The sequence below is a fragment of the Amblyraja radiata genome, chromosome 25 (genome assembly GCF_010909765.2).
Source record: "Amblyraja radiata isolate CabotCenter1 chromosome 25, sAmbRad1.1.pri, whole genome shotgun sequence".
Lineage (NCBI taxonomy): Eukaryota > Metazoa > Chordata > Chondrichthyes > Rajiformes > Rajidae > Amblyraja > Amblyraja radiata.
This window is the reverse complement of record NC_045980.1, coordinates 27,473,166-27,498,331: the sequence shown is the minus strand read 5'-3', so window position 1 is coordinate 27,498,331 and position 25,166 is coordinate 27,473,166. Positions and strand designations below refer to the sequence as shown.

Sequence of the window (25,166 nt, the reverse complement as noted above, 5' to 3'; positions counted from 1 at the left end):
TGTTAAAAAGCAGCAAAGGTTTGGTTTATAGTATGTGGCTCCTAGCCATGTTAGTTACACACAGGTCTAAATAGATCTGATCAATGGTCATTGTCAAAAAGCTGTATATTTGTTTCTCTATTTACACTAAATATGGAAAAAGACACTTCCACATTCCACTTTAATTCGTCTGCTTCCAAGGTCTTGTTCATATAGTGCCCATAACGTGTCTCTCTGAGAGAAAGCAGTCAAATCACAGTTTTGAACACCAGGTCCTGCAAATAACATAGGTATCCTCCACAAACCTCAGTATGCAGCAATGATATCGGGAGGGGAATGGGGAGTGCAGGGGAGAGATAAGTCTTTGCCTTCCATCGCAGCGAGGAGGAGATGCGCTGTGATGGATGTTTGTGTAAATTGTGTTGTGTCTTGGTTCTTTCTTGTGTGTATGACTGCAGAAACAACATTTCGTTTGAACCTCAATGGGGTTCAAATGACAAATAAATTGTATTGTATTGTATTGATACCTTTCTTAATCTGGAGGAAGGAACTGCAGATGCTGATTTATTCAGAAGATAGACACAAAGCAGGACAGGCAGCATCTCTGGAGAAAAGGAATAGGTAAAAAGGAATCGAGACCCTTCTTCAGACCTTTCTTAATCAGCACACTCAACATTTTGCAATGCAAACTTATGAACTACAGGAATACTCTAATATATATATATATATATATATTTTTCCCATCCACAAACACAAGTTGCTTGTAAAACCTCCCTGGATCGCACCGAGGCGCTGTGCAGGTGCCGCCTGTAGGACCATTCATCCAGGCTCGCCGTTTCCACCCGGAGGGACAGTGAAGCGGAGAGCGGTGGTTGCTAGGGAAGAGCAGGTAACTAATGGACAGCGGCTCCGGCTCCGGGCCTGGGATTGCGGGCGGCGGCGGGAGACGGGCAGCGGTGTGCAGACGGGCAGACAAGCCTTGGGCAGCGGGCGGTGGGCGATGGGCGACGGGCAGACAAGCCTCGGGCATCGGCGGGAGTTGTCGAGGTTCGGGCCCCGGGCCGATCGTTCGTGAGACAAGTCACCTTCTAGACGGCTCGGTAACTGTCTGAGGTCATGCATTAAATAAATTGAATCATACATTCCTTAATTGTGTACAATAATCACAGCGAATCTGACCTAAAATCATTTTTTGATGTCATCCAAAGCAGTCTGAAAGTGTTCCTAATAATCCAATTGCTTTTAGCACGAATTTCCCGATTGTTTGTATATTAATATGTAGGGTATGTTCTTGACCATTGAAAGAATAAATGTAACCAATTGTGGCCACTGTAACGGTATTGTTCCATTGAAACTAATAGAACAGTACAGCGCAGGAGCAGGTCCTTCAGACCATCTTATCTACATTGATCACGATGCCAGTGCAAACCAAAGATACTCCTCTAGTATCTTTGGTGTAAACAGATCCCATCTGTCTGCACTTGGTCCCTATTCCTCCGTCCCCTTCATATCCATGTATCTGTCTAATTCCATTTGAAACAATACTATTGTGTCTGCATCCAGCACTTGTGCAAAAAAAAAATGTCTTGCCAATCTCATTTATCATTCTCCCCTTCATATTAAACCTATGCCCTCTAGTATTTTAATATTTCCACCCTGGGAAAAAAATCTGACTATCACGCCTCACACAATTTTAAATACTTCTGTCAGTTCATGCCCTCGCACCCAATGCGCCAGAAAAAAACATTCCAAATATGTCTAACTTCTCCATATAGCTAATACTGTAGTCCAAGCAACATCCTGCTGAGCCTCCACTGCATCCTTTCCAAAACCTCCTGATCCCGAGATGTCCTGATATTTATATTAGTGCCTTAACTGATAAAGGCAAGTATACCATATGCTGTCTTTATCACCCTATTTACTTGTTTTGCCACTTTCAGGTAGCTATGGACTTGCACCCCAAGATCCTTCTGTATATCAATGCTGTGAAGGGTCTAACCATTTACTATATAGCTTCCTCCTAAGTTTGATTGGCCAAAGTGCAATACTTTAAACTTGTAGAGATTAAACTCCACCATTCATTTATCTGCCCATATTTCCAACTGGTCTATAGCTTGGTGTATCTTTGATAACCTTCAACAATATTTACAAAGCCATTTTTTGTGACATCTGAAAACGTCTTAACCAGCCCATCTAGTTTCATCCAAATCATTCATATATAAATGAACATCAACCACCCCAGCACTAATCCCTGAATCCACTATTCGCGCACTTCCAATCAGAATGACATCTCTCTACCACTACCCTGTTTTCTTTGTCCAAGCCAATTTTGAACCCTATCAAGGTCACTAAGGGTGCCTTAATCTTTTGGATCAGCCTACCATGAGGGACCTTGTCAAATGCTTTATAAAAGCTCATGTATACAATGTCCACTGACCTTTCCTGATCAATCATCTTCATCACCTTCTCAAAAAATGTGATCAAGTTTGTAAGACGTGACCACCCCAACATAAAGCCATGCTGACTATCCCTAATGTCAAATACTTTTCCAAATGTGAGTTGATGCTATCCCTAAGAATCTTACTGAGGTGGAAGATCAGTCATGATTTTAATGAATGGCAGAGCACAAAGGGTTTCCTGCTCCTATTTCTTGCGTTCTTAGTGTTGCAATTTTCTTTGTTACCAGGGGTAATGGTTTTTTTCCTTTTTGTTGCATTTCAGTGTGAAGAGTTGCTCCAGTGATAATATGGCCGTACCACAGCCGTCTGCATTATCTGGCCTGGATGCACAGCAGACCCTCTTGGCTACAGTCAGTGGAAATGTACAGAAATATACAGTCAAGAAGAAGAAGATCCTCAATGCAGAAGAGCTGGAGCTGTTCGAGCTCACACAAGCAGCTGGTGTTGTTATGGACCAGGAAGTGTTCAAGTAAGTTCAGAAATAATTACAAAAGCTTAACATTGGCTGGAGTGTATACGTTACACGGATTGTAAACATGGATAGGTTTTCCGTTGACTGGATAGCACGCAACAAAAATGCTTTCGCTGTACTTTAGGAACACGTGACAATGAACTAAACTAAAACAAAAAAAACAGCTAAATAAACAACTACATTTACAAAACAATTTTTGGAGTATCTGAAATGTGAAATTGCAATGGACTTAAATGTTTTTTATAATTATAGCAATTAACCATACGGCCTTTGATAAAGATAGAATGCCTTCCATTGAAGGGAATAGTTTCTCAAACTAATGATGCTGAAGAAGCAGATTTTGATCCTGCATGAAACTTCAAACTAAGATGTCTCCTGCTTCTGTTTAATATTATATAGCTGTAGCTGACTGGCACACTCTCCTCCAAATCAGAAGTTTGTGGTTCAAGTTCTGCTTTAGAAATTTAGCATTACTAAGGAACGTAAGACAAATTATCCATTGCACCCCTGCACTATTCAGCTAGTTCTTTGCTGCTGTGTATAATATATCCATTTATCTACATTGGTTTGATAATTGACTAATATTGCTGTTTAACTAAAACCTACCCAGCTCACATTTGGTATTTTCTATTGATTTAAATAATTATCCCACAGTTCATTTATCTCATTACTATTTGTGGAAAATATGTGTGTGCAGATTGGTTGCCGTATTTATTATATTGCAGCCGCAACTATGCTTCAAGGTATTATTTTGGCTGTAAGGAGCTTTGATGCCGGCTGAGATTGCAAAAGAAGCTATATATATGCAAACTGCTTTTTTCTTCCTATGTTTATCATCTTGAATAGCTGTAAACTTGTTTAAAGACTCTTCTGTCTTTCAAATTCTTCGGCCCTTCAGACTGAAAAAGGGTCCCGACCCGAAACGTCACCTATCCATTCTCTCCAGAGCTGCTGCGTGACCCGCTGAGTTACCCCAGCATTTTATGTTTATCTTTGGTATAAACCAGCATCTGCAGTTCCTGTTTTATTAGATTTTAATTTAAATTGCTTAAAATTTCCATTTCCCCCAATGAAATGTCACAGCTTGTCTTTGCAGATTGATAGCCACAAACTATTTTTCTTAACCTCGAACTATTTGCCATGACCTTGCTTTTATATTAGCAGAGTAGGCTTGATAACTGCTGTTATTTAGGTATGTTGCCCAGTTTATTTTAATGTCTTTACCAACATCCCACATTAAACAATGTTCATCTTTGAGCGACACTTTCATATGATATGAACCATTACTTATGTAGGAAATTGGTGTATATGTGCACATCTATTGATTGATTGAAACGAGCTGGGAAGATCATTAAAGACCCCTCCCACCCCAACCATGGACTGTTTGCCCTCCTCCCATCAGGGAGGCGGTACAGGAGCCTCAGGTCTCGTACCAGTAGGATGAGGAACAGCTTCTACAATCATACCGTCGCATTGCTGAACTCGGAGTCCCGTCGATAGATTCCTCCGGTCCCTCCGTCCCCATTGTTTAATTATTCTGTATTTTTTATTGTTCTGTATCCTCTTTTTTTTCTTTTTTTTATTTCTATATTGCACTACTACGGACTGACGCAAAACTGCATTTCGTTGTACCCATACTCAGTATTTGTGCAATGACATTAAAGTTGAATTGAATTGAATTGAATTGATTGTACAAATGTTCTGATTCCTCTATATGTTCCTGCTTCCTGCCCATTAGGATAATTGTGGATCTGTTGAAGATGAATGTGGCTCCATTGGCGGTTTTCCAGATGCTGAAAGCTATGTGTGCAGGACACAAAATTGCAGAGGTATCCTCAACGGAAACACCATTGACTACAGCACAGAGCAGCTTGGCAGACTCCAGAGGTGAGAAATGAACAGCTGACTGGCGCCAGCATCCCCAGAGTAATTAGTATAGGACAAGCAAAAATTACATTGAATATATAATATCCCAAGTCTTGCCATTCTCACACAGATTATATACTTCACAGAGGTGCTGTGTAGATATTTTAAAGGTTTCCGGAAGAACTGAGAAGCCTACAGATTGAGGCTGTTTTATTACTGAAACATTGAATTTTGAACTGGTAGAATGCAATTATTCCACTTGGTACATGAATAATAAGGCTGACTTTTACATTTGTTAATTTATAATTCCACACTGATGAGCTCAGTTTATTTTCTTTATTTTGCCATTAAATAGACCTGACTCATGAATAGACCTGACTCATAAAAAGGAAGAATTACATTTGCATCACTGGGGCCTGTTTTTATTCGGAATCTGTTAAGTACAGCACATAATATGTCCATGATTGTTGGTTTGGTGAATTCACAGTGAGGTGAGCCATTGGTGGAGGGGTCCTCTCTGAAAGAAGGGTATATGAAGGCAAAGTTGACCCAAAACCAATCAGTTGCATATTCCACTGGTCAAAATGAAACCTTTAGCAGAACCTTAGAAAGTACATAATCTAGTTTCTGCTCAGCCAAGGCTAAAATAAAAAAATAGTTTAAGTAAAATAAATTCAACAGCATAATTTTTTTATTGATGAACACAAACAACTGTTAATTTGAAACTGAGGAACATGAATGGAGCAGGGAGTGCTAATTAGATATACTATAAACCTCAACTCGTAATTCACCCATCTACACTCTACCCACAGCCACACTTAACTTTGTGATTTGTCTCGGAGAAACTTTCATGGGTACCAGGCACCCTATGCTTAATTATGCAGACCTAGAAAATTAGTGTTGCATGCCAAAGTGTATTTTGGGCATTTTCCAGTTGGGGAGAATTAGTGGTTAGATTTTTCTTTTCACCTTACCCTTCTCAATTCTGACTCGTCTAAAGACAATGGAACAATGTTTAACACGTTCTTAAACTTAACCAGCTGGCTATACACAGGTTAGATATTGAAACCAGCACCTGATGGAAGCAGAAACATAGAAACATAGATATTAAGTGCAGGTGTAGGCCATTCAGCCTCCTGAAGCCTGCTCTGCCATTCAATATGATCATGGCTGATCATCTAAATTCAATATTGTGATCCTGCTTTTTACCCATGTCTCCTAATTTCTTCAGCTCTTAATTATATATTTAACTCCATGAATATATGTAATGATTTGGCCTCAACTACACTGTCATGATAGAGAATTACACAGGTTCATTGCCTTTTGGGTGAGGAAATGCCCACCCTGTATACTTAGGCTGTGACCCCTAGTTTTGAATGTCTCCATCTTCAGGAACATCTTTCCTGCATCGAGTCTGTTCAATCCCATCGGTATTTTATAAGCTTCACTGACAATCTTCTCTTATTCTACTAAACTCTAATAAATAAAAGCTCAGTTATCCCAATCACTCTTTGGACATCAGTCCAGTCTTTAAGACCTTCGCAGTGCTCCCTCTGAGCAAGGACATCCTTCCTCAGATATGGAGACCAAAACCGCCCTAGTATACGCCAAACCCCTGCAGAATTGCAGCAAGATGTCACTGCTCCTATCACTATTTTCTCTCACTATTAATGCCAAGGTACCATTTGCTGTCTTAAACATCTGCTGGGCAGTGTGGAATAAATGCTATTCAGCAAAGCCATTCTGGAAATTTTGGTTGATGCATACATCATTGCACCTGCAGTTCTATCAAGGCACCTGGAACAGCTTTAGGCTTGCTCAGTAAAATTCCTTGCTAACAGGTGGCTTTGTGCTTCTCTTGATTTATGCTATTGCTATTTATTATAGCAACTTAACACCAAGAGCTTGGGATACAAATGATCAGAAAATCAAATGGATTTCACAAATTATAGTGATGGGTTTTTGTAACTGTTTTATGTTTAAAGTCTTGAATAAAGACATTTATGTATGGCTAAAAGCATATATTTTCCCCAAATGTTACAGCTTCCATGTATATAGTATGATTGAATGGGACAGAATCTGGATCTAATACCACACAGATGTTTGTTACAAATGTGTGTATTAATTCACATAACACAATAGTTGAAGATAGGAGTCAGGAGGAGAAATAAACCATTTGCATTTACATCGAGTTGAAAATAGTTACTCTATCATCAGATCAGAGTCTGATGACTCTGCATTAGTCAAATGTACTCTAATCAATAAAAATAAGAAATAAACCTATTAATCGTAATAATTCCCCACATTGTTGAATTCAGCTGGGTAAATCTTTAATGATTTCTCAGAGAGAGCAAAAGCTGAATTATTGGCTGAACTTCTCCGTCTAGGGTGGACATTTGCAGAGGCCAAGTCCCAGGCTCATTCTAGACCCATCTGTTTGTCTGGATGTGACCTGTAAAGATCTAATGGAAAATGGAGAAAGAATTTTAGATCTAAAATTAACTTATCTCTCACATCTACCCATATAGTCTTCAAGATATATTGCAGTTTAAGTTGTCAAGTGTCATTGAACCTACATCATCTTCATCTTAAAACAATGATTACTAAAAATAATCCAACTGCCATTAAGCAAATTAGTACAGACTTACATAAAAACAGTGTTCAATCTGCCACTTAATTGGACGACTAACATCCTACAATGCACTTAAATGACAGAAAGCATCAACGGGATATGCAGCTTCTCCAGGCCATGTAATTGTGGACTCAGACACATAAGAGACAGGCAACCAGAGCGACCCTCTATCTCAAATGCAGCTCTTGATTTGTTGTATTAGCGGGTAAATTGTTTTATTTTCAGATAAAATTTCTGACCTTGGTTAGTGCTAGCAATGACGGAATCTTTCTTCTTTAAAATATTACTTTGTCCATTGTCTTCATGGTGGCTACTCTTGTTCTTTTGTCATCATTCTCATTTCCTCCAGTATTAGCTGGATTATTTCCTTACTATCGTTAATTGATAGTTTCCAGGAGCAGATTCTATTCTAAAATTCAGAATTCTTCAGTATATCACAAAAGGGTTTTAGAGATCATCTTGTTAACTCCTGCTGGAAAGTATATGCATGTAAATACTTCCTACACATTGTGTCTGCGCCCGTGTGAAATCTCTTCAAGGTATCCCTACTTTGAAGACGGTTCTCCTCCTCTCTCCGACAAGAGATCTGCAACACCCTCTCTCACTGTTCCTCTGTGATCGCTCTTGCTCTCCAGCTCTACGACCACATTTTAACCCAGACTCGCTACCACAGCTGCTTTGATCTGTTGTTTTCACACCTTACATTCTCTTTATACCTTCCACATCTCCAATTTCCCTCTCCCCTGACTCTCGGTCTGTAGAAGGGTCTTGACCCAAAACGTCATGCCAGAGATGCTGCCTGTCCCGCTGAGTTACTCCAGCATTTTGTGTCTATCTTCTATGTGAATACTGAATTGGGATCAAATGCTGATGCTAGTGGTCAGCTAGCCCATCAGCATACATCATCTAGACTTGTATTGTTATGTTTTGAGTTTGGTGAGTGTCTAGTGCCCTTTTATATCTACAATTGCTTAAATATAGGGTTTTTAAAAATCCTTGCACTTTTTTTTACAAACTATTCCATCTATGACTACTTTTAAGATGGTTCTTAAAACATCTCAAATGTTTTCATGCCAAATTTCTCCAATGATGGTTGAAAGAATATTACTTGAAAGATAATTTCACTGATTGCAGAGTGCCATCTTTAATCAATATCCTTTTACAGCTGTGACCATCTTAGTGTTGAAGAATGTATGGTTTTTATATACAAGTCTCTGAATATATGGTTGGTCCTTTTGGTAAGAGTATTGCAACTCAGAAACATTTAAAGTTTTAAATTACAGATCGACTTTTTTTGAAATGGGAGTAAATAATGAAGCCATTAATGAAAATTTAAATGAGTTGTATACCGATCATTTATGAATTGAGGCACTGTGATTAGAGTTTCTAATATATTGCAGAATGTATTCTAAAAGTTAGTTAAATTTACGTGACTTTCACTGCCAGTCAAATGCTTGTTCATGGACCGGTGAAGCCTATCTCGTGATGTCCTTTCTCTTGGTTTTCTGTGCAATTTCTGTATCTCTGTATCTGTCTCTCTTCCCTGCCCAACCCAGCAGCCCCCCCCCCCCCCCCCCTTCCTCTTGATTTTCTGAACAGCTTCAGGTAAGATCTAATCTCTGTTGGACAAGTAATGTTTCAATTGAAAGGTTCTATGGTAACTGCAATAAAATAGACTTCCAGCGGGGTTTTTGTGAGAGTGGCACTACAAATTTAGTATGAGAGTTTGGTCTCGGTAAAGATACCATAATCAGTATCACTTTGAGATAGTTTTTCGCACCTTAATTTTATCATGTAGTTATATAGTTTATCAGGCGTCTTCAGAGATCTAATTGCAACAAAATGAGAATTTGAATGTACAAAATAAATCATCTTTGCATAATTTAATCTGTTGTATGGGCAGTGTGAAGAAGTATTTCCATCAGATTTCCCTTTAAGCAAATCAAGCCCCCTTGTTATAAACTTACTTATTAATAAGTTTTGATTTCAAAACTCATGCACACATAAACACATACGACAGTATTTTAGATTAATTATGGTAAAGAATAGTAATCCCAATTCCTTGCATTATGTGCATGTAATCAGTTCCCCTGAAGATGTAAAGAAACTTCCAAACAAAAGATACACTGAGGAAGTAATGTTAAACTTCCTCATAACTTTTTCTAAATGATTTTGATATTGATTGTCAGTGTAACTATTGAATCCAAAGGCTTGTTAGAGCTAAATTGTTCACGAAAGGTTGTCTTGAGTTTGTATCTTTGTATTGAACTAAGTTTCTGTAACTCTCGCCGTCTTGTGTTCTTTAATGTATTTTCATGTCTTTCCTCCTTGAACTAGAACATTCGTTTATCTCCGTAAAGAACAGTAAAATCCCAGCACTCTCTTTTTCTTCTGCCCTTCGATCTCCAAGACTAGGCACTAAGATTGTGGTCTACAACCCTGCTGATGCTTGCTCACCTCTCTCTCAAGGTCCCCCTGGTTCCTTCCAGTTTTCTTGCTGCCTGTTCTCGCCCTTCTCAGGTTGCGTTTATTAGTTTATCTGCTAGGTTCCTGTACAGTCAATGATTGCACTAGGAACTAGATTACAAACTGAAACATTTCACAGAGTGGAGCTGCTTCTTTTTAAACATTTGAGCTCGTGCTAAGAATTAGATTAGCATAAACAACTGGATATTAAATTTTCTTTGACCAATTTATTTCCTTTTGATAACACTTATGATTAGACGGAAGCTATGCTTAGATAATGTCAATTATTTTTTAAAGTGACACCATGTTCTTGACTTTAGCCAGGAGGAAGGCTTCATGTGGGAATGTTATTGTGGGTTTGAGTAACTTGGAAGAGGTTTACAGATTATTCTAAAGAATTTAACTGAAATGTTTCATCAAGTGAGATTCCATTGTCAGGAAGGCAGATAGTCCAGGAGCCTCATAAAATGTAAGGCTATTTCAGACGGTGAAAGCCCAGAAAGCAGATAAGTAAAATGAAGCAAGATTATGGCAGCTGATGGTGTCCAGGTGACAAGATTGTTGGGAGGTGGGGAGATCCAATTACAGGAATTATTGAGCGATGGATGATTTGTGGGTCCTGTGTGATGACACAAACAATCCAATATCTGTCAAAGAGGAGAAAGCAGTCACAAGTCCTAGTGGTGGAGGTGGAGTGATAAGTACTGATAAACTCAATAGAGGAAACAATCAAACTTCCTGGCACTTGCAGCATACATTCAATCAATCGTGGATGCTTTCATTTGTTAATTTTTCCATATCTGAAAAATCAAGGTGCTTATTTAACAGTTGAAAAGAAGATATGAGCTTTATTACAATATTTGACTCTCAAACCAACTTCCATAAACTGATTTGCACCCTGCCCTTCATATTAAAGTGAAGAAATGCAGCCTTATTATAATATTTAAATATATCCATGTTCTCCAGAGATGCTGCCTGACCCGCTGAGTTATTCCAGCACTTTTTGTCCTCGCGGGTAGGTAGGCTCTTGTTCCAGATTTTTTTGCAATTTAGTCTCTTCTACAACCTTAATCCATTCATTTAGGGACTTAACATTTAACTTCATGTCATAATATTCTGAATGTATATATTCTGAAAATGATTTGAATTATTTTATATGTGCTATCTATATATTACTAAAAGTCTGATCTTGACCACTTCCTGTTGTTCTGTATATTGATTTTAGAAAAAACGCTGCCACATATGGCTGTGATTTTTGGTCATCTTACTCAGAGTCCCCCTCTGCTGCGCAGGTCAGGAGGGTTTTTCCCATCGATGAAAAATAAAAGAGTTATTAGTGTTTAAAAAATGTTGAGATTCTCTGTCCTGAAGGCCACGCCCCTTCCGGAGGGTCTATAAAACCCGGAAGTGTTGAGTGCCTCAGTCAGTCTCTGCAAGATGGGGGGATTGAGAGGGTCACGTCTCTCAGTCTGAGCTGTAAATAACACTGAACACATGTCTACTAAACTGTGAGTGGTTTTACTGACCTGTCAGTGCCCTTAATGTGGTTTGGAAATGCTAAAGCTGCGTTGCCTTTGGCTTGGAAATGCTAAAGCTGTGTTGCCTTTGGTTTGGAAATGCTAAAGCTGTGTTGCCTTTGTTTTGGAAATGCTAAAGCTGTCTTGCCTAATTAAAGTTGCCTTTGTTTTGGAAATGCTAAAGCTGTCTTGCCTAATTAAAGTTGCCTTGCCTAATTAAAGTTGCCTTGCCTAATTAAAGTTGCCTTGCCTAATTAAAGTTTCCTTGCCAAATTAAAGTTGCCTTGCCTAATTAAAGTTACCTTGCCCAATTAAAGTTGCCTTGCCTTCTATATAATTAAAAGTCTAATCTTGACCACTTCCTGTTTGCGCTATAAATTGATTTTAGAAAAGGCGCTACCACATACGGCTGTGATTTTTGGCCATCTTACTCAGAGTCCCCCTCCGCTCATCAGGTGCCGAGGATTCTTCTCATTGATGAAAAATAAAAGAGTTATTAATGTTTATAAAATGTTGAGATTCTGCTTTGGCACATGCTTTTAATTTACAAGATTGTATTGGCTACTTTTGGGAAAGATTTTGCAGGTAGGATTCAGGATCCAAGGGTTAATGTTATAAAGTAGTATTGGATCATTTTAAATTGTAAATTCCAGAAAGGAATTTTGATTTGGTGCACAGGGGATCCCTCATTGCGGCCTTTCGGATAACAGAAAACTCCCTTCGCAAAATTCACAAATCACCACCTAGAAATGTATTTCCACCATCCAGAACAAAATGTGTTCATTATATGGAAGGAAATTGGTAAATTAAGAAACACAACATTTTTTTCTCAACTCGTGTTTCCTGGCACATGTACATGATGCGGCTTCGCGTTAAAATTACGATACGAGATCATTTTTTGGAATGTAAAAACAGATGTTTGAATTCCTTCACTCATGATTAAATGAATGTTATTTGGATCTGGTCCAGTAATTATTCTTGATTCTGCAGGATGTATTGAAGATGACAGCATTCAAAAATGGAATGACGCTGTTTGACTATAGTCACAGAGTTAAATGGCACGGAAACAGGTCCTTTGGCCCGACTTGTCCATGCTGACCAAATTGCATAACCGAACAGGCCCCACTTGCCTTTACCTGGCCAATTCCCACCAAAACTTTCCTATTCATGTACTTGTCCAAGTTTCTTTTAAATTTCATAATTTTACCCGTCTCCACCACTTACTTTGGCAGCTTGTTCCATGAACTCTGTATGAAAAGGTTGTTCCTCAGGTTTCTCCCTTCGCACCTTTATCCTATGCCCTCTAATTTTAAATATGGAGTAATCAAGATTTTGATTTCATGTCGAGCTTTTGTTTTCTTAGCATTCTACAATAAAGCATAGTGTAATTCATTTTGCATTGATAGTCATAAAGGTATCAATACTGACCTGGCATTGTCAATGTGGTACGTATTCCATGGTGCTCCATTTTATTTGCGCAGCATTTTCACTTTTGCCTAATGCCTACTGTTTTGATAAATCAGCTAATTATTCTACAATAGCACCTGCATTAATGTTTGCTGTTACAACAAAAAATAATATATCTTTTAGTATATAAATTGTAAGTCCTAAAATGTAGCCTTCAATATAAGTTTTGTTGCAATCATTGGTACAGTCCAATGTATAGTTTAACACATTTGCTTGATTTTTGACATATTCTATAAATCTGAAGTACTTGATCAAACAGGGACAACTGTTTTTTGTCTGGGGAAACTAAAAGCTATATGAATGAATGAGTAAGTTTATTGGCCAAGTATTCACATACAAGGAATTTGCCTTGGTGTGCACCCACAAGTGACAACATGACATACAGTGACAGTTAGGAATGACACATCAAACATTAATAATAAAACATTGTTGATTAAACATGTGAATTAAATAAAATACCAGAGCAAAAGGAGGCTACAGATTTTTGGTTATTGAATAGAGCTACTACTCGTGGAAAAAAAGCTGTTTTTATGTCTGGCTGTGGCAGCTTTGACAGTATCAGTATTTATTGGTAAGTCAGGGCAAATAGTTTCCTGGATTCTGCATCTTCAGGCATTGCAGTGGTTAAGTATAACACCGAAAGATATCTAGGTGGTCCTAAATTTTGTCAGTGATTAATAGTAGGTCCGATTGTAAAGTACAAAGAAGGGCATGTAAAACGGAAATATCTTAATAGGTTCCTTTTCTGGTTGCCAAGGCACAAGGGAGACATTTAAGCACCAGAGGAATAATAGAGAAGAAACAAAAGACTAAATTCAAGAAAGCTTAGGCTTCTTAACCAAAAATGTATCTAAGAGGTGACCTGGTGTAAGTATAAACAATAATTAAGGAAACACACTTTGTGAGGCCCAGATTAAAACTAACAAAATTGTGACGTTAAAAAGAAATGTGAAAAGGTCACTAATGATTGTTAGGCACAAGTATTTGATTGATGAGTATTAATTGGGTAATGTTGAAGCCAAACATTTTTTTTATTTAACAAAACATGTTTACTGCAAATTTGAAGTGATATGCTCCAATAATCATTAAAACAAAAAGATGAAGCAATGATTTAGGCTCTGGTTCCTGGTGCGATCTGACTGTTTGTTTCAGGGATGGTTAGGATGTAGCTGATCTTAAGGGTTGGAATTTTCTTGGTATCTAGAAATACAAAACGACTCAGTGCTGCACAAATATCCATCTTGCAACTGACTCACTAATTCTAATGTTCATGAGCCTTTATTTTAATAATAATACATTCATAAAGTAACTCTGTCCTTATCAATTAATCTCATTATATGAAAGGATTCTTGTATTAATGTCAATGTTGACATTGTTTTTTCCTTTTAAATCATTGAGTTAAACGTTATGTAAAAAACAATGTAAAAAACAATGGCTCATTAGGATTTTGAGACTAAATCATTCATTCATCTCACTATTCCCAGAATTGTCTTTGTTCTCATGCTTCACTTAATCATTTACTAACTTGCTTGTCGATTGCTTTAAATGCAATGCTGGTTAAGCCACATTGCCTCCGATTCTCATTTATAAATAAAGTGATGAACTTAATGTGTAGATGAGCATGTGGAAATTGAATGATTTACTGTGTATAGAATGGGGGAATGGAAAAATCAGGATGAGAACTGAATTATTAAGAATTGTTGCATTAATTTCTCCAGTTGGGTAATTTTTTGTTGGAATGTCACGAAACCCCGAGTCTTTATAATCTCCTCATACCATTCTTCAGTACTGCATTTAAGGCAGTAAAGAAGCATCAGTTTTTTCATTTAAGTTCAGTGTTAAAATGTCTCATCAAAGCAGGATCATTGGATCTTTAATGTTTGGGGCTGCACTGAGTTTGATTCTGAGCCTTGCTAGATCTGAATTTGTAATCTGATGACAAGTCACAATGACAGCTAAAGATTCAGTTTAACCAATTGTCTTATACAACATTATTTTGTTGTCTTGCATCTTGTACTCAGAGGCTGGGAAATTTTGAGGCTTTCTGTAAGTTTTTTAACGGACAAGTATTGACAGTGGATTGTAGTTGGTAGTGCACAGATTAAGAATAGAACCACTGCTTTCTTCATCTCACACATTAGTTCCTCAGTGTAGAAGTTTTATTCGTGGAGTTCATACTAAGACACTTGATGCATTAATCCAGGATTTCTCCTGCATCAGATTTGTTTTTTGTGATGAACGCTGCAGGACATAATTGCTTTGCAGTCATTAAGATATGAAATGTAGATGTGAGTTAATGACCCATTCTTGTTTTCTTGAAAGTTTCCAATTTGCCTGATAAATGTTCTGGATAAGTTGCTTCCTAACACTAAACATGAATTGGAAACTTCGAATGGTACAATTGGAAAATTATTGGAAAGAAATGTTTAATATTACCTTCGGTTTTCACCGAATATGCCCTTTTGCTTTTTACATAAAGATACTTTTGTGGCGTGTGCAGTCCTAGTACATTTGTGGAAGGTCAAGGTTATGAAAATGTTTTTCCCAAGCAGCACCATTTACTGTGTTTATTCATTGTAGCCAGATGTGAATGTTGCTATTCCAACTGTGTTGCAGTACAATGCAACCAATAATGAACACAGTAAAGTGTTTAGTTAAAGTCACAATGTTCAGTATTTCTGAATTATGTCCAAATTATGTGTTGATAAGCACATACCGTTTTTTTAAATGTTTATTCAAATAATGGAATTTTCCAACCCTAAGATGTTTGCAGGTGTGAGGTAATGGTGATAAACTAATAAACTCCTGTTACATTTATTCTGGAATCTATACATCCGTGTATATATATGTATCTGTATTGGAATAATTAGAGGAAAGGTTTATTTTCTAAATAGTTTGCTGGGTTTATATATGGAGTGATGCATGTCTGCTTTGCTGCTTTGTTTGTGTGACTAACAGGAATATTTTATATCAAATGCATATGATTCCACATCAGGTCACCAACTGAAATTACATCCTATTCACTGAACATGGTTGCTCCTTGCTTATTGTAGCCCACTCATTTGTAATTTGATGATTGTAGAAATGAGGCATCTTCAATTGAATCTTTGTCAGTTGCGTTAGATATTACTTGACACAATTAACAGTTTATTTTAAACCTCGGCCATAGTACATTTATATTCTACTTGGAAATGGTTTATTTTTAGTTATCCTTGCATTTAGAATATTGATTTCCTTTGTATGAAATTCTCAAAGTGTTGGTATGTTTCCATTCTGGTTTCACCCCAGGGAAAAATGGTTAGTGTGTTGAATGTTGTTGTGGATCCTCAGCATAAATATAATTACGGGCTTGTAAGTCAACTAATTAATATTATTCTGATCTTGTCTTTACACCTGAGTGAAAAATATATAAATCTGATCTTGTCTGTTGTTGAAATCCAACAGTTAATTTTATTTCTTATACGTTATAAGTAACATCCTAAACATCAACCATTGACATTAAATACATTCTGAGATACAGTTGTGAATGTTAAGTTCAATTTCCTAAGGAACTGGAAAAAGCATTGGGGAATACTGCCTGGATAAGTAGTTCCTACAACTGACACCTGTTGTAAAATCTCTCGTCAAGTCAGTTAAAAATCCTTTTTAGTTAGGCTGAAACCTATAGCAATTAATGTCCTGTGTAAACAGACTGGATGGAAATAAAGGATGATCCTGTGAGGGACTGGGCTGTGTTCACCACTCTCTGCAGGTTCAGGCAGCCAAGAGCAGAGCAGACGGAGGTTTTTGAGAAGCCCTCTCACAGTCAAGTGACTGCCTGCTAAATTTAGTGGAATAGAGATGATTTAAATGATAGAAATATGAGATCTGAAATTAAATTTGAGCTTTTTTCTCCCCCCAGAATTGTGGATACTATTATATTTGTTACCCAAATTGCTAATTTGGCAACACTTAATGTTGGTTGGTTGAAGGAGACAATGATAATGGCTGAACCGTATTGTACATTGAAGTTACTTGCAGGCCATACCAGATGGAGGATGTGGGTTGATTTTGCTGACAGAACTGGTTTGATATTTATGACATACTGGCAACTTTCTTGATCATTTGTCAATAGAAACTTTAGTTTAGTTTTTAGTTTAACGATACTGGGTGGAAACAGGCCCTTCGGTCCACAGAGTCTGCACCGACAGTGATCCCCACACAGTAACACTTCTACACACACGCACTAGGGAAAATTTTACATTCATACCAAGCTAATTAACCTCCAAACCTGTACATCATTTGAAAATTATGAGATTTGATTAATTCTGTTTCTGTACCATGACATGATTTGACTCTAAGATCAATGATTTGTTAGTCTGAGACCTAAGCTATTATACATGTTACATAACATGCACCAATGGTGCTTGACCAGGGCATGAATGATGGAAACGTGGAAATTGATATGGGTTAATGTGAGAGATGTGGATTATATGGTCGTAATGCTGAAGTGGGATGACTGGTCCAAGTTCTGTGTATTCTTATATTTTTGAAGGATGCGGATAAGGTATGAAAATATTACCTGATAAAGTTGCCGCAGCAGTATATTTAAAAAATAGTTGCAGTTATAGAGTAATAATAAAGTTGATTTAACTGTCTTGCAGAACAATGCACATACCCGTGTTTGAATTTGTTTTCATACTAAATGCAGACTATCAAGTTAATTATTGTCCTTTAGCTCTCAGGAATTTAAACATCAGTTTCATCTTTAGTTTTGAATTGCTGCTTGATCTGGGAAAGTTGATGTAGCAGCCTGTTCCTGAGAGTGATCATTTCATGAACACTTGGACGATTGCAGACCCACGTGACTGGTCCAAGAGACTGACCTGGTCTGTTTCTTTTTGGAAATTGTCGTTCCAGCTGAACCTCGGGCAGTCCCAGTGGATTTCTGTTCTTGTAGGATTCTGCTGGTACCTGTTGTTGGAATACATGCCCTTGTTACCTGATGATTTACGAAATCCTGCAATCTTTTCTCCCATGCTGCTGGCGTTGTGACAGATCTGGCTTGCTTTATGCTGTAGTCTCCATGCTGTAGAGGAGCACAATTTGGCTGGCAGTAGTTGGCTTTCACACTTTCTTTTTTTATTTGTGCTGCTAAAAGCTGCTTTTCCAAAAAATAATTGATAGTTGCTGGTGTTCCTCTGAGATGGGAGTTCTAATGTCTTTCCCAGCTTTGGGAGGAGGTGGGAATCCAGATTATGTTCACAAAAGAGCTCAAGTTCATTGATTCATTTAATTTACACTGCACAGTGGTGGCAAAAGTATCTTGCTTCTTTACAGAAGTGATTGAAAATTGACTGAAAAGTATGGGTGATTCTTATTGGGTTGATTGTTTTAACTTGGTCATTGAAGCCATTCCATTGAGTAAAAAAGTTATTTGAGACAACTACCAGATTTTATTTGTGAACTTCTCTCCACTCCTAATTAGCTGATTGGAATCAGTTTTAAAATGTGTTCAGAAAGTTATTTTATCACACTGGGTGGTTTAAAGTTTGAATGCAGCTTTGAGCAAAATAACGTTTGGTTTTTTTACACAGCCTTTTCCTTTATAGTGTATAAAATGTATTTTTCTAGAATCTTGTGAGCTGTAAGGATCATTTTAATTTTCTGCATGTGGAAGGTTAATTTGGATATGTTTTTTTCTAAATTCATAGCAGTTCTGAGAAAGATGTGTTCTATAATAATGCCCTGTAATGGATCATTACACTCTACATGAGAATTTATTATTTTCCTTAATGGTTTCTATCCGGTGAACATCTCTTCCGAATGAGGAAATTCTGTTGGCACACCCTATCTTTTGGTGGTTTTCCCCCATTTCCCAGAATACTCCTTTTCAATAAGATAGTTTTTCTAATTTCCAATTCTAGTTTCCAATAGCTATCGTCCAACAATCTATCCAACTATGAGTAGAGCAAGGCATTTTAATTTCTGCTCCGTCCACAAAAGTAAAGAGACAGGAATTAAGTTCAGTATTCCTAACTTTTTTTTCCTTTCCCCCCCCCCTCCACAAGTGTGCCCAAACTGTTACCAAAGTCTATCTTGTATAATAGGACTTCAACGTGCAGATTCTGGATTAAACCGAAGATGGACACCAAAAGCTGTAGTAACTCAGCGGGTCAAGCAGCATCGAGAAAAGAAATGTGATATTTTGAGACCCTTCTTCATACTGAGGGTCAGAGGGGGGTCTCTGACTCTTAGTCTAAAGAAGGGTCTCGAACCGAAACGTCACCCATTTTATTTCTCCAATGATGCTGCCTGACCCGCTGAATTACTCCAGCTTTTTCTGTCTATCTAATAAGGGTTTGAACCTTGCCAGTGCAACTGCCCTTTCCCCTCCACATTTTGGCATTGTGTCTGTTTGATTTAATCCAAATTACAGGTGGACACTAGGCAGGAGAAGATCAAATAGATACCTTATTGATAAAGCAGCTATGATGCATTCCACACCACAAAGGGGCTCATCAGTATATTTTGACCAGGTTTTCACCTTGGAGGAACACTAGCACAGGATATATTATCTCTTCTAGAGTGTATGTGATGCTATTAAGTTCCAAATTGTCTTGATTACAAAGCTAACTGCTATCTTTTCTTCCCCTCCCACCACCACCCCTTTCCTTCGCAGTGAGAAATAAATCTAATACCGCTATCAGTGGCACACAGACCCAGACAGAGCGAAGCACCGCCCGTGAAGGATGCAGCCAGCGTATGTCGCGGCAGCCAAGCGCCACTAGAGTCCCCAAGGGCAGCAGTACTGGGAAAGCTACTGGAAGTAGTAGCAGCGCACACACAGCATCTACCCAGTAGACTGACTGTGTTGTTGGGGAGAGGGAATTTAAAACAGGGGTACTGTACTTGTACTGTATTTGTTTCTTGCACGGTCTAATGATACAGGCTGCCTATTTAGAGTTTCTAAACAGCTTGTCTACATGTCCCATCCAGCAGATCTTGTGCCAGAAGCAAATTGTGAAGCAGAAACATCAGCAAAGAGAGCCAGTTGGAGACAGAATTTGAGATTTAATATGTGATGAAATTTTCTGATGTTTTGAACAAACAAAAATAAAACCACCCTTGTTACATATTAACACAATGCAAATGCTGAAACTGAAAACCACAATAACAATAAAAATTGAAAACCAAGCACATTTAATAAAATTAATGATAAAACAGGACAATGTCTGTAAAAGGAAAAATTGCAAAACTGTTCCAATTAATGCAGCTCTGGATTCCTGGGAGGGGAAGTTCTTAAAATTCTGCACACTGGAGAAGGTCATAATAGTCATTTCGAGGGAACCAACAAAGAAGCCCCCAAAATCATGCCCAAAGCCACATGAAACCAGAATGACAGCCTCCTGGTGAACATGTTTCATTAATTTCTTAATGTTGTTTTCACTAGAGATTCATTGTTGCCTCCAAATCTAATAGCCACATTCCCCAATGTGACTATTATACAATATTATCCTTCCCAACAATTGCATCTGGAATTCATGTCTTTCCATCAATGCTGATAAACCACCCATTACATACAGAGCTTATCCAAGAATTTATCCTGCCGCCTAGATATGTGTCAAAAAACTAAGGGTAATAAAATACACCTTGATATTGTTAATTTTCCATCTATCAATATCATTGTACACAAGAGTCTTATTCCTAGCAGTTATATAAGATTTGGACTTCACACCTATCTCTAAATCTGCTTTGAAACAAAATGATTCAATGAGCCTTGTACTCTTACTTGTACCCCGATATGAATTGCTCACATGTGACATCGTTGGCTAAGGCGGTACAACTGTGTTTAGTTTATTGTCACGTGTACCAAGATACAGCGAAAAGCTTTTGTTGCGTGCTAACCAGTCCACATAAGACAATATCTGATTATAATCGAGCAATCCACAGTAAACAGATACATTATAAAGGGAATAATTATCCAAATAAAACCCACACCTTGCATCACGATCCAATGTACGAAATAAAACATCCACCACTGCATTAAATAAAATAGCAGCAAATGGGCTCCCAAGCATAGCCCCTTTTTTTTTTTAAAGATTTGTGATATCTTCTTACTGTGTGTGGATTTCTATGTCTTGCCTTCTTTCATTGTTAATATGTTCAAATAAAGGTCCATCACAAGACCAACTCAATGTTTTTCAACACCCATATGACATACACCCTGTGTTAGATTGCAACCCACGGAGTCAAAAACTTTAGTTAAATTGATTAAAAACTACTGCCATGTACTCCTGATTTTTTTTGAAATTGCTATTTTTAAGCAACCCTTCTGAGTGCTATGTAAAATTATGGCCTCAGTCCATCTCCTTAGTTTCTATATAAATATGTTTTGTATAAAGTGGAGCTGATCTTAATAGGTCTCAGTTTATTGATGTTCCTCAATTTGACTGGACCATCAGACTTTGGAATTAAAAGCTATCATATAGCTTTGGTGTTTTGGGGGAATTCAACTACACTGTGGCTAAAAAACTGTGTTAAAATATCTAATCTAAATTTTATCATGTCCTTTAATTTTAAACAATCCCAGCTGGCAACCATATCCTTTTTGAAATAATTTAGGTACGGGTGTTGATCACATGCCTACTAGGTTGGAGTTTGCTGTGACTCACAATAATAATCAATGTCTTATTTGGTGAGTGCGACCACTGCCTATGTATGTATGTCTTTTTGCTGATTACTTCCTCCGGTAGAATTTATTACCAATGGCATCTTGAGGTTACTTTTTTTTGTGGAGGTGGAAGCTTGATGGAAAGTGTGACTTAATTCACCGGACTCTATGTTCCTGCCTTTAACAAAGCATATGTCATCTTGTGCAGGCATTTGCTACCATAAATTGTATACTGGTTATAAAAATGCTAAAATGATTGTACAAGTGAAATGGATGCTGATCAATATTTACATATAGTTGGCATCTCTGCAAACAAACCTCACTGGATAAGTTCCATGATAGAGTCAAAAATTTGCATTGCTTGACCTCTTGTTTTTGGAGGAAGCAGGCAAGGGATTTTACACTTTGCCTGAAATATCTAATTTGAGGATGTATTCTTTACTAATTTGTAGAAATAGAGTAAGCTGTTCTGTCATACATTTATAACATGGTAGAATTGTAACTTAATTACAACCTCCTCCCATTTCAAGCACAGAAAATTGTAGGCAGCAAATGCGCAATTGGGTGTTCGACAAATGCTGAGGCACGAAAGCTGTGCCTTAATTCACTCTACCAAATTTTTGCATCCATAACATGCAGGTTCACATGTAGTTTTGCAGATAGAGCAATAGCTACTATTTCATTTTATCATTAACTGTAAGTAGATCAGTTCTGGCACTTCTTGCCCTATCCACAATGGTTTTAATTTTCACAGAATCCTGAAATGTGGTAAAACTGCTTAACAGTAATCTGTTAATGTGTGATTCAAGTTGTGTTTTTATGCTTTTATGTATTTATTATGTATATTCCAGACAGATTACTTGTTTCAAATGAAAGTATCATCAGCCATCAAGCCATCTGAGGTCAACAAGTACAAGCAAACAAACTGAATGAACTCATACCTTTTTTTTAAACTGAAGGAAATAAATTGCATGTATCAACAAACTTAACTTAATTCTAGCAGAATGTCTTTATTTACTGAAAATGCAAATTTAAGTTTAAAATCGCATCTTTTCCCAATTTTAATGTCTTTCTGTTTAACGATGGTTTCGATCCTTTTTTGCTGTTGGGCCTGTAATGGAACAGTAAGATCCCTGAATGAATGGCCAACCAGAGAAAATGGTTTTAAAACTACAAAGATTATGTTGAATCCAAACTGCAGCCACACTTCAAGCTTTGTTTCCATCCATCCAGCTCCCACCTGCATATCAAACTGTTAATGCTATACCTGTAATGTAATTTTGGAATTACTGTACCCTCAAAGGAACGTAGAAATGGTAAGTCAACAGTAGAGATAAGGTTATGGAAAATGTTCTTAATATGGAAAACAATAGACTGAGGGACAAATGATAGAGGGACAGAGAGGACAAATGTAAATAGTGAGGGTTTCTATTGACATTAAAAAAATGAAAATGGTTAACAAAATGATTCTGGGAAATGAATAATAGAAAATAAGGAGATTCCAAGGATGTTTCACTTCATTGGAAAACATAAAATGTAACTTCTTCATTCAAGTAGGGATGGAGTCAGAAAACAAGAAACCTCAGGCCAGTTTGTGTCACAGCTGTCGTGGGTAAAGTGTGGGAACCTATTAAAGACATCGTGACAGGGTGCCAAGAAAAAATAAAAACAAATGGGCAAAGTCAATGTTGTTTCATTGAAAGGGAAATCATGTTTGACTAATTTACTGGAGTTCTTTGAAGAAATAATGTGCTGTGGATTAAAGGGAATTGGTGAATGTACTATACAAATAGCAAAAAGGCATTTGATAAGGGGCCACATCAGAGTTTATTGCAAGAATTAAATGTTTATGGTCTAGAATGTAACATTTTGGCATGGATAAAAATAATCACTGGCTTAAAGGAGGCCGAGCAGACATGAACATGATGGAATTAAATTTCTCTACAACTCTCACTGCTCTATTTAGCAGCAATTGCTCAATTTGATCCACTCAATTTGTACCTGCTGGGGTCTTAAAATGATAAAAGCCAGAACAAATCCTCGTATTGGAATGACACAATAGATTGTTGCACTGAGCAGAGAATTTAATTCAATTCATCTCTATACTTATAAAATTGTCATCTTGTATGTGGATTTGTGTGTGTATAATCACATCTCGAAAAAACGACGCGGTAACGGTAAATATTTTACATATTCCGTTAGACATTTTTCCCGTGGAGTCCAAAATTGCCTTATCTGAAAATGTCATGCTTTATTTCTCGAGTTATTAATGAAAATGTTCAAAAATCTAACAAAACGTTGAATTTAAAAACGAATCTTTCACTGATGACGTCACAGTGGGTCTACGTGTCTTCTTCCTCATGCTGCGAGTGACGTCACCCCCTCCACTCCCCCCCCCCCCCCCCCCCCCCCCGTTATTCAAAGGACGCAGCCGGAGATAAAGTCGGGCCCTGGACTGAAGATCAAAGACTGCCGCAGTCCAACTCGCGGTCCTTTGGTCGACACCCGCCCGCTCGCCACCTCGCTCGGCGTCCTCGTGTCGGCGTATGGTGAGGAGGTTGCTGCCGCTCTCTGCCTCTGTCGCTGCCCTCTCTGCATTCTGCCTCTACCCGCTGCCTGCCCCCTACCCTCTGTCCTCTGCCTTCTGTCTCTGCCCTCTGTCTGTCCATCTGCCCACTCTCTGCCCCTGCCCTCTCTAGCCGCGCCTGCGAGTTGGGGGCTATGCGTGAGTGGATAGGGCGGGGGATAGGGTAAAAGGAGCGAATTAATAATATTAATATAATATCAAGGGGGTGGTTAGTGTGTGTATGACGCAGCCCCCCCCCCCCCGCAACCGCGCGTTGAGGGGACGGGACCCAACGGGTCCCACGGTGTAGTATTTATTAAAATTGTTCACAATGTTTTATCGTGTTTTCATATAATAACACATCAAGGAGTTGAGAAACAAACTATGATTAGACTGGATATTTTATAGGTTGATACATGGCTGCAATCTTGTTGACTTGATGTGTCCTGTAGTGAGTCAATTGAATTAGGAGAAATGTAGGTAACCCTTATGTGTTTCAAATGCCAAGTCATTTTGGTTGATCATTTTACTTGATCAATTCCTGGATAAGTACTTAATGAAACCATGTTTTCTAGATAGTCAAAAAATCAGTGTCCTGTCAATATCTCTGGAGCCATCAACTTAATTATCAAACTTGGTTATCAGAAACACACTGCTGTCTTTTTCTGTCACTGGAACTTTGCAGGTCAGTTGTACTAGCTGCATCCCAAATGCACACTTATAGGAATTAAAACATTTTAAAAAAAGGAGCAGGAGTGTGCCATTTATTTCCTTAAGCCTGCTCCTCATTCAACATGAGCATGCTGGTCTATTCTTGGCCTCAGCCCAATTTTTCCTGATCTCTGTGCATACTCCTTGATTTCCTTTAGTTTAAATGCCTGTCGATCACAGCCTTGAATGTATTCAATTATTTCATTTCCATGAGCTTACTAAATACCAAAAATTCAAGATCCCTGTGGAATAATTTTTTAATATTTCCCTTTTAAATGGATTACCCCTGATTCTGAAACTACATAGCCGAACGAAGGGAAACATTGGCCTCTCAGCATCCACTTTGTCAACCCCCTTTAAAATCTTAAATGTCTCAAT

The 25,166-nt window shown here is 37.9% G+C and overlaps 1 protein-coding gene across 3 annotated transcripts; it reads left to right on the top strand.

Moving 5' to 3' along the window:
- Positions 1-760: 760 nt before the first annotated feature.
- Positions 761-22,505, top strand: LOC116987520 (mitotic-spindle organizing protein 2-like). Of its 3 annotated transcripts, XM_033043603.1 has the most exons (5): positions 767-868; positions 2,701-2,907; positions 4,649-4,797; positions 9,746-9,928; positions 19,520-22,505. In XM_033043603.1, exons 2-5 carry the CDS (start codon positions 2,726-2,728, stop codon positions 19,699-19,701), a joined length of 696 nt encoding a protein of 231 aa, XP_032899494.1. In that variant the 5' UTR covers positions 767-868; positions 2,701-2,725; the 3' UTR covers positions 19,702-22,505. The 3 variants fall into 3 exon arrangements, with proteins under 3 accessions (XP_032899492.1, XP_032899494.1, XP_032899493.1); XM_033043601.1 differs by lacking the exon at positions 9,746-9,928 and having other exon boundaries at positions 761-868; XM_033043602.1 differs by lacking the exons at positions 767-868; positions 9,746-9,928 and adding an exon at positions 959-1,079.
- The last annotated feature ends 2,661 nt before the right edge of the window (positions 22,506-25,166 follow it).